General features: G+C 34.1%; 2 protein-coding genes across 2 annotated transcripts in view; both read left to right on the top strand.

Annotated features, from left to right (window-relative positions):
• The first annotated feature begins 34 nt into the window (after positions 1 to 34).
• On the top strand, positions 35 to 4,660 carry LOC101513835 (beta-glucosidase 12-like). Its single transcript, XM_073364236.1, has 7 exons — positions 35 to 184; positions 298 to 375; positions 502 to 589; positions 820 to 1,099; positions 1,258 to 1,382; positions 1,603 to 1,656; positions 4,473 to 4,660. The coding sequence occupies exons 1-7, from the start codon at positions 124 to 126 to the stop codon at positions 4,618 to 4,620; spliced, it is 834 nt and encodes a 277-aa protein (XP_073220337.1). The 5' UTR covers positions 35 to 123; the 3' UTR covers positions 4,621 to 4,660.
• Positions 4,661 to 6,500: 1,840 nt separating this feature from the next.
• The window catches only part of LOC101514181 (DNA topoisomerase 6 subunit B), a 6,252-nt gene continuing 2,859 nt past the window's right edge, over positions 6,501 to 9,893 (top strand). The window contains exons 1-11 of the mRNA XM_004486876.4: positions 6,501 to 6,889; positions 6,989 to 7,041; positions 7,128 to 7,225; positions 7,343 to 7,448; positions 7,770 to 7,907; positions 8,133 to 8,184; positions 8,308 to 8,372; positions 8,536 to 8,642; positions 8,715 to 8,817; positions 8,965 to 9,050; positions 9,137 to 9,333. Coding sequence (XP_004486933.1) covers positions 6,808 to 6,889; positions 6,989 to 7,041; positions 7,128 to 7,225; positions 7,343 to 7,448; positions 7,770 to 7,907; positions 8,133 to 8,184; positions 8,308 to 8,372; positions 8,536 to 8,642; positions 8,715 to 8,817; positions 8,965 to 9,050; positions 9,137 to 9,333 — 1,087 coding nt within the window. The 5' untranslated portion in view covers positions 6,501 to 6,807. The remainder of the gene's footprint in view (positions 6,890 to 6,988; positions 7,042 to 7,127; positions 7,226 to 7,342; positions 7,449 to 7,769; positions 7,908 to 8,132; positions 8,185 to 8,307; positions 8,373 to 8,535; positions 8,643 to 8,714; positions 8,818 to 8,964; positions 9,051 to 9,136; positions 9,334 to 9,893) is intronic.

Genomic DNA, 9,893 nt, shown 5'->3' with positions numbered 1-9,893 from the left:
ATAATAATAATAATAATAATAAATAAAAAAAAAAATAGATAACACAAAAAATCAGTAGATCCCGTATACAATAAAAAATGATAGATAATATACACTTATACATCGCAGGAAGATATCGGAATCATGACAAATATGAATTTGGACGCTTACAGATTTTCAATCTCGTGGTCTAGAATCCTCCCAAGTGAGTTAAACATTGAGGATTAACTCCTCTTATTAGTTACTTTTACTTAATTATATTGATCCTAAATAATGTTTTACTTTACTTATCTTTTCAATATTCATAAATATCAATAGAAGGAAAACTCGATGGCGGTATAAACCAAGAAGGAATCATATATTACAACAACCTCATCAATGAGCTTTTGGCTAATGGTTAGTCCAAGCTTTGCTTATATACTTGAAATTCTTTTTTTATTTATTTATTAAACTTCACATTTGAACTTTTCAAGCAACAACTACCGATAGTTAAACAAAATAAATTGAATTGCAATATGATAGGTTTACAGCCATTCGTAACGCTATTTCATTGGGATATTCCTCAAGCTTTAGAGGATGAATACGGTGGCTTCTTAAGCCCTCACATTGTGTAAGTGATGCAAAATTCAATTTCCGTTCAATTAGTTGCTTTAGAGTAATTTAACGCAGTGTTATATATATATATATATATGTATATATATTTTTTTTTTGTTTAATTGTTTGTATTAGTGGTGTTAATTTAGTTGGAGATCTTAATTAGATTATTTTTGTATTATAAAAAATTGAGTATTAATCTATCAATAAAACTAAATCATATTAAAATTGATGGTTAATTTTCAAAAATGATTTTCGAGATTATGCGGAACTTTGTTTCAAAGAGTTTGGAGATAGGGTGAAACATTGGATTACTTTGAACGAGCCTTTGACTTATAGTATGGGTGGCTATGCAGTCGGACTTTTTGCACCTGGTCGATGTTCTAAATGGTTGAATTCAAATTGCACTGGTGGTGATTCAGGGACAGAGCCCTACTTGGTTTCACATCACCAACTTCTTGCTCATGCAACAGCCGTAGAAGTGTATAAGAAGAAATATCAAGTTTGTTATAACCCGAATAAGAATATTTTAAAACTTTAAAGTTTATATATATTATTTTTTGTTGGTTTTCAAGACTTATGTGTGAAACTCACACTAAGTGTAAAGAAAAATGGTAGTGGTAACTTCGAAACATATTAAATATCTATGCAATTTTTACTACCTAACAATTAAAACCCTAATAATCTATGCACGAATCTCAAAAGGGTACAATAGGTATAACCTTGGTGACTAGCTGGTTCATTCCATTTTCAAATAGCAAATTAGATCAAATGGCAGCTGAACGAGCAATTGACTTCATGTTTGGATGGTAAGTGCATAGCTCTATTAGAATACTAATTGTTCTCCATCAAAGCTAGCTTGAATTAGTCATTAATTTATGTATAAATTTTTTTATTGTGGTTAGAAATAAAATAACAATTATACTACTTGAACATATAACATGAAAATTCACAAATTGATTATTTTTCATTGGTAAAAATAATTACAGGTATATGGATCCACTGACAACAGGGCATTATCCAAAAAAACATGCATTCCTTGGTTGGAAAACGATTGCCAAAGTTTTCTAAAAAACAAAAAAGGTGTTGGAAATGATGGAAGATAAATGGCATTGATGATGGATTTTAATGTTGTGAATTGAAAAATGAGAAGTCCGACATAGGAGGGAACACACTCATTTATAACCTTTATAAGGTGTTAGTTTCACAATTGGGTTGGGCCCCAAGGGGCACCGCAATTTTTTGAAGGAGGGAGAACGCAAGCAAATGGACCACCACGCGCCGCCGTCCGCCCGTCCGGCTTGGCTTGGTTTGTGGTGTATTAAAGTTTTTAAACATATGAAAATTAATTATTTATTTTAATCAATTAATTGCTTGCGTTATGTCACAAGTTACGAAAATGGTCTGGTTCATTCAAACCCTAAACAGACTAATCTTCTGTTATTTGCTTAGTCAAAACCCTAATTTGACTTAGCTTCGGTTATTTGCCAAGTCAAAACCCGTTTCTGGTAGCCAGCTGATGGACTTCGTGCTTCTTGGATCCCCATTTTTTCTCAGATCCAGTTGCTGAACTTCTCTATAAATAGAGAGCTCACTTCATTTGGAAAAGCACACCAAAAGCTCTCCGTATCTGAGGCTTTTCTCACTTCTCCCCCTAATTTTCTTCTTCTTCTTATTTTCTTGAGTAGCCTTCGTGCTATATTAGAGTGTCAGTCATTCGACTGACATACAGATGGTGTAATTCTAGAACGGTTTTCTACAGTGCAGTAGAACTCCGATACATAGTAACTGGGTTGTTTTATCCTGGGGACTTCGTGGTTGATAGTCTGCCTTGCACAATTTTGGGCAATGCCTCGAAACGTCTTAAAAAGAGCGACCTAGTCCGCGACTCAACCCAGTAATATTTTCGGTGGCATAAATTGTTTTCAAAGGTTTTCGATTTTCAAAAACAACAATTTTAAGACGTTTCTGAACTGCCATGTCTACCGACGAAATTACTGGGCCAGGTTCATCTGCTTCTGACTACAACAAATCGTTTCGATTTGAGGGAAGTCACTTCAAACGATGGCAACAAAAGATGTTGTTTTTTCTAACCACGAAAAAGCTTGACAACGTTTTGAAGGATGACATTCCTGTTGTACCAAAAAAAGGTGAACAAGCTGAAAATGATAAAATAGCTGCTGAATTAACCCAATGGGAAAATAATGATTACTTATGTAAGAATTATATTCTTAATGGACTTGTTGATGTTCTGTATGACTACTACATTGACAAACTGCCCCCTGCTTGGAAAGAATTTAAAAATTCTCTTAGGCATAAAACTAAAGAATTCTCTCTAGAAAGTCTGATAACCCGCCTTAGAATTGAGGAGGAATCTCGCAAGCAAGACCAAAAAGATGAAATTCTTCTTGTAGCTAATAACAAGAAAAAGAAGTCCATCGGAGCAGTTCTGAAGCCAAACGACAAACAACTAAAGAATCAGAACCGCACTTCAAAGAACAGCAACAGGAATGGGAACCACCAAAGGGTCCCAATTGCCAGGCAGCCACCACCTCCTAGAAATGGCCCTCTCCCCTTTCTCTGTTACTACTGTGGGAAAGAGGGTCATATGGCACGCAAGTGTAGGTACAAGCCAGGCGCTGTAAATCAGGCCAACTTGACCGAAGAGCAATTCGTTGCAATGATAACTGAGATCAACCTCGTTGGTGGATCAGATGGATGGTGGATAGACACTGGCGCCTCACGCCATGTCTGTTATGATCGTGCTATGTTTAAAACATACATTGCTGCTGAAGATAAGAAAGTGATGTTGGGAGACTCCCACACCACTAATGTTGCTGGAATTGGAGATGTGGAACTAACTTTCACATCTGGAAAGACCTTAATTCTGAAGGATGTAATGCACACTCCAGAAATAAGAAAGAATCTGGTCTCAGGGTTTCTTCTCAATAAGGCAGGGTTCACTCAATCTATAGGGGCAGATTTGTACACCATTTCTAAAAATGGTATCTTTGTTGGGAAAGGGTACGCCACTGATGGCATGTTTAAATTGAATGTTGAAATGAATAAGATGTCTCCTTCTGCTTACATGTTGTGTGATTTTAATATTTGGCATGCTAGACTCTATCATATAAACAAACATGGTTTGGTTTGGTTTGTGGTGTATTAAAGTTTTTAAACATATGAAAATTAATTATTTATTTTAATCAATTAATTGCTTGCGTTATGTCACAAGTTACGAAAATGTTCTGGTTCATTCAAACCCTAAACAGACTAATCTTTTGTTATTTGCTTAGTCAAAACCCTAATTTGACTTAGCTTCGGTTATTTGCCAAGTCAAAACCCTAATGTTGAGTTTTTCCCACGTTTTAATTGTTGCCCCGTCAAGAAGCCTAGTCAAGTCACGTTTCCTATCTTTGAGGCACGTTTCTGGTAGCCAGCTGATGGACTTCGTGCTTCTTGGATCCCCCCTTTTTTTCTCAAATCCAGTTGTTGAACTCCTCTATAAATAGAGAGCTCACCTCATTTGGAAAAGCACACCAAAAGCACTCCATATCTGAGGCTTTTCTCACTTCTCCCCCTAATTTTCTTCTTCTTCTTCTTCTTCTTCTTCTTATTTTCTTGAGTAGCCTTCGTGCTATATTAGAGTGTTAGTCATTCGACTGACATACAGAGGGTGTAATTCTAGAACGGTTTTCTACAGTGCAGTAGAACTCCGATACAGAGTAACTAGGCTGTTTTATCTTGGGGACTTCGTGGTTGATAGTCTGCCTTGCACAATTTTGGGCAGTGCCTCGAAACGTCTTAAAGAGAGCGACCTATTATGCGACTCAACCCAATAATATTTTCGATGGCATAAATTGTTTTCAAAGGTTTTCGATTTTCAAAAACAACAAAAGGCTACTCAAAGGCTCATTTGATTTCCTTGGACTAAACTATTACACCTCTAATTATGCTTCTAATGTACCTCATCTTAGCAATGATAATCCTAGTTACACCACTGATTCTCATGCCAATCTTACAAGTAAGCATACATTTATTTATTGATCATTCTCTAAAAATTAATCAACATTTTGAATTTGATAATTGAATGTATTTTGTTTTTTTTTTTTGTGATGGAAAGTTGAGCTCAATGGGAATCCCATAGGTCCAAGGGTACATATGTAATTTGATAGTTTTTTTAATAGATATATGTTGATTGTTAGTAGTCGGATTTTGAATTTTTTTTAATCTCTTCCTCAAATATTTTCGGATGTCTTAACTCAACCCTTTCAACTATGCTTCTGGAATTGAAAATTGAAAATTTATATAGAATATCATTTGAACTTTTACATATTATTATTACATATCTTTTAGTGTATATATAACTTATGTTTGTAATTATCTTAATTTATAGGCAACTTCAAATTGGATATTTGTATATCCGAGAGGAATTCATGAATTGTTACTCTATATAAAAAAAAAAAAGTACAACAACCCTTTGATTTACATCACCGAAAATGGTAAATACACCGCACTTCATATTCATCGTATCTAAATGTTATTATATTGAGTAAATGGGAGATAGAATGCATAACAAATCTTGCTAAAAGGTTGTGTTTATGTGTGATCTTTTCTTTTAACATTTTTACCTATAACAAATATATGATGACAATTTTTTTTTTGTTGAAAATTTAATTTTTAGGTGTTGATGAATTCAACGATCCAACACTATCATTAGAAGAAGCTCTTTTAGACACTTTTAGAATTGACTATTATTATCGTCATCTTTTTTATGTTCGATCTGCAATCAGGTAAGTGAATGATTTTTCTACAATCAGATAAGTGAATGATTTTTATATATTTAAATATTGATTTCTCACACATAATTTATTGTTTTTTTCAATTTTATTAGGAACGACGTAAATATAAAAGGATATTTTGCATGGTCATTGTTGGACAATTTTGAATGGGCATCAGGCTATACATTGCGTTTTGGAATCAATTTTGTAGATTACAACGATGGTCTCAAAAGATATCCAAAGTTGTCTGCAAAATGGTTCAAGAATTTTCTCAAAAGAGATTAGACTTTATATATATGCTTTATATACATACAATTTCAGTTTCATTTGCATGTAGAGATTGAAATGAAAATTGAGTAGTTGTTGTAAGTTTAAAAATAATTGTAAACACCTATTGAAATCTTATTAATATAACTATATCTCGACTATCACTTATGTGTTATAGATATTAGCATATTGAGCTAGGTGACAAATTTATAACTGAGTTAGATAACAAACTTAACAAACTAAGTGAAGTTGAATTGATTGTAACTCCCCTAAGTATTATGTCAAAAACTTTGAACTTGGGTAAAAAAATCATAAAATAAGGGATAGAGAAACACATCAATTAAAATGAACTATTAAATACATTGTAATACTAAACACATAGTAAACTATTCGTGGAATTTGAGACTTGTAGCTCTTGAGATAATCATGTAATTGGGTGGAATTATCCCCAATGTATGAGAAATAACATGTGGGATTGTGGGCTCTTTAATTAATTAAATGGCCTATGAACATCAAAATACACTAATTCAAATGGTTGATTAGAATAGTTATTGCGAACAACAAAAGACAATTTATAAAGAAATTTTAAAAATAATTAAAATGATAAGTTATTTTGAAATGCTTCTCATAAAAATTATTTTTGAAAAATATATATTCTTTAAAGAAACGTGATTATTATTATATTAAAATATCAAATAATAAATGAGTTTAATAACCATACATTACTCATGTAAAATATTTTATATTGACCACTTGATCGAATATCATCTATACAAAACGCTGGTACAAACGATCCGGGTGTACGAAAACTGAGCAAGTATGGTATTGGCGGGAAATAGCTATAAAATTTACATACCACATCGGCACTTTCTTTTTGGAAAGCAGAAAACATAACCCAGTCAGACGCGCACAAACGATCGTGAATTTTAGCCGTTAAAATATCACGTCTCCATCGTTCGTAAAAGATCAGCCGTTGATATTTTTAATCTAATGACCACAGCAGCGTGATCTACAATGCGGACGACAGCACTGGAACGCAGACAAAAAACAAAGCAGTTTCTGTTTTTCAAAGCCCTAGTGAAGGAGCTGGTATGCTGAATCGAGAATTCTAAATCTGAACTCAAGCTTCATTCATTCAAAATCGAAATTCACAGTTATTCAATATTTTCGTTTGAATTCAATCTCCATGGACAGTGAAAGTCCAATTGAATCAAAGAAATCCAAGTCAAAGACACCTCGAAAACCAAAAGAAACCGTTCTCAAGCAAAGTCTCTCTCTCTCTCTCTCTCTCTCTCTAGGTTGCAATCTCACGTTTCATTATCTCTATTATTCAACTGATTTTGTTTTTGTTTTTCAAAAAATTGTAGAATCTCCGGCTGAGTTTTTCGCAGAGAACAAGAACATTGCAGGATTTGATAATGTAAGCTTAATTTCGCAATCATGTGTTTGATTTGGTAGTATAACTTCAATTTTGCGATATTTAATTTTCCGTGGATTTAAATTCAGCCTGGAAAATCTCTTTATACTACTGTTAGAGAATTAGTAGAGAACGCACTTGATTCGGCGGAATCGATATCAGAGCTTCCCGTGGTTGAAATCACTATGTAAGTTTGCAACTACAAGTGTGGTTGTTGACAACTTGATATAATTCAAGTGAATTTTTTAGTGCATTGGTTGAATTAATTAATGATTTTTTCTTCCTGTTAATCTGGTTTTTGCAGCGAGGAGATAATTAAAAGCAAATTCAATTCTATGATTGGTCTTGTTGACCGTGAACGTGTTGATGCAGCACTGTATGATGATTTTGAAACCGTAAAGGCTCGCGAGGTGTGTTCAATTTTACTTTGCAGCATTGGTTGCTGTACTACTGAGATATACTAGTTAGTATGGAGCAAATTGTATAAATTGTTAATTTGGCTACGGTAACCAATTTGAGTATATTTTTGGAGTTGCGTTGGACTTCAATTTCTCGTGTCCCAAACCAATGTGTACCGCCGTTCCATCAAAACTACAAAGGCTAGCTTCACCGCAAAAACAAACATGCTGTGAAATTATGATCATTGTTTATGCTATGCATTAAAATTTCTGAAATTGCGTAGCCTCTATTTACGTGGTTTTGTCTGTCTCACATTATATCTTCTTGTGCAGAAACGGTTAGCAAAAGAAGCTCGTGCTCAAGAATTACAAGCAAAGAATGCTCTCCTTGGAAAAAAAGTGAAAGATACTCCAGCTTCAAAGGGTATCAAGGGTAGAGGTGAGGCTTCATTTTACAGAGTTACATGCAAGGTGCGCATTGTTTCTTCCTTAAGCCTTGTTCGTGGTGCTGTATTGGTAGACATTGGTCTTTATGTCTTAGTTTTTACCCAGTCTGTAAAACTGTTTCATCTGACTTTGAAACTGTAAAACTGTATGGGTACACATTGGTCCTTAAGCCCCAAAGTGTTATCTTTTTCTTTGCTTATCTTTCCCATTCCTGTTTGTGTAATGTAGCATGCTTGTTACTAATTGCAGGATAATGGAAAAGGAATGCCACATGATGACATCCCAAATATGTTTGGTCGAGGTCAGTCGGTAACCTGCTACCTGAGTTGTCTGTGAATCAACATTTGTGCGGACATTTCTGTAGTTATTTTGTGTTGGTAGTACTAGTAACCTCACTGATTGTAAGCTTATCCTATTCTTGTAGTTCTATCTGGGACAAAGTATGGCTTGAAGCAGACACGGGGAAAGTTTGGTCTTGGTGCGAAGATGGTATTGGCAGCATGCAATTGTTTTTAAATATATATATTTTTTCTTTGTTTTTTAGTTTCATCAACTCTGACGATTAACTTGTAACAGTTTCCAACTTTCAACTCGAGTGAGTTACTTACTGGTTTCGGTTTTCCTTATTGACCTGTACTTTAATTGGACGCAGGCACTGATATGGTCCAAAATGAGTACTGGGCTTCCTATTGAGATCTCTTCATCAATGAAAAAACAAAATTATATTACCTTTTGCAGGCTGGATATTGACATTCATAAGTATGTTTTAAATATTATAATTGAACCGATAGTCAAATTCCTACTCCAAATAAATAATGCTTCAATTATCAGGAACATTCCTCATGTACATTTACATGAGAAACGGGAGAACAAGCAAAATTGGCATGGAGCTGAAATTCAAGTTGTCATAGAGGGTAACTGGACAACATACCGTGTATGTAAATAGTATTTGATGCAATTTTAATAAATTTGCTGCAAACTCCAGCTATATTTAAGTAGTTCCATTTTCCAAAATACAATGTTATCATGCCTATAAACTCAAAACGTTTCATTAACATAAGTTCCTGTGTTTGCATTGCAGTCAAAAATATTGCATTACATGCGACAAATGGCTGTTATCACCCCTTATGCACAGTTTCAGTTTAAATTTTTGTCAGATGCACCTGAGTATGTAAATATATCTATTCAGGTTCTCCTTCCAAGAACTACCGTCCACAATCATCTTATACTATACCATCTGTTCTCTTTTGCAGCAAGAATGTCACTGTAAGGTTTGCTCGCAGAACAGATGTTATGCCACCCATTCCTTTGGAGACAAAACATCATCCATCCTCTGTTGATTTGCTGCTAATTAAACGACTTATTACTGAAACTTCGAAGCAGAACCTTTTGCAGTTTCTTCAGCATGAGTTTGTAAATATCAGTAAACCCCATGCTGAAAGATTGATAGGTAAGGAAAATACTAATTTTGTTAACAATTTGTTGGAGCTTCTTTGTGATTCTTATTAAGAGCATTTAATGCAGTTATTTTGAAGGAACATTTCTCATGCTACTTACGTGCTCCAGTTGACTGTATGGATGCAGTCATGCATCAAATAAAATAGAATTGCTATAACTGCTATTTTTTTAGGCTAAAAGAATAATAATAAATTAAGTTTCTCCACCTGATATTAGTCAATTTTCGTTGATGTTAAAGCAGTGTTATTGTGAGATGTTTAAGTGGAGAGAGAAGACATGTCTCACATTCTTTGTTGAGATTGAAACATGGGAATGATTAAGATCCCTCTTGTCTATTTCATATTCACTTTTGTTTTAATAAATGAGTGATGGGCAAGGTTGCCTGCTGCAGTTCTGTAATGTAGATGCTTTTGTCTCTGAGACTCATAAAGAGATACTTTGGGTTACTGCTGAGTGCTGATATCTTCATAGTAAATTAGTAACAGTTCATTTGTCCTGAAGTTAGAGGAAGTTTATATACACATGTTTCAATGTGCATATTCTAGATATCTA

This window comes from Cicer arietinum, chromosome 1, assembly GCF_000331145.2.
Source record: "Cicer arietinum cultivar CDC Frontier isolate Library 1 chromosome 1, Cicar.CDCFrontier_v2.0, whole genome shotgun sequence".
Lineage (NCBI taxonomy): Eukaryota > Viridiplantae > Streptophyta > Magnoliopsida > Fabales > Fabaceae > Cicer > Cicer arietinum.
This window is presented reverse-complemented; position numbering and strand designations above follow the sequence as displayed.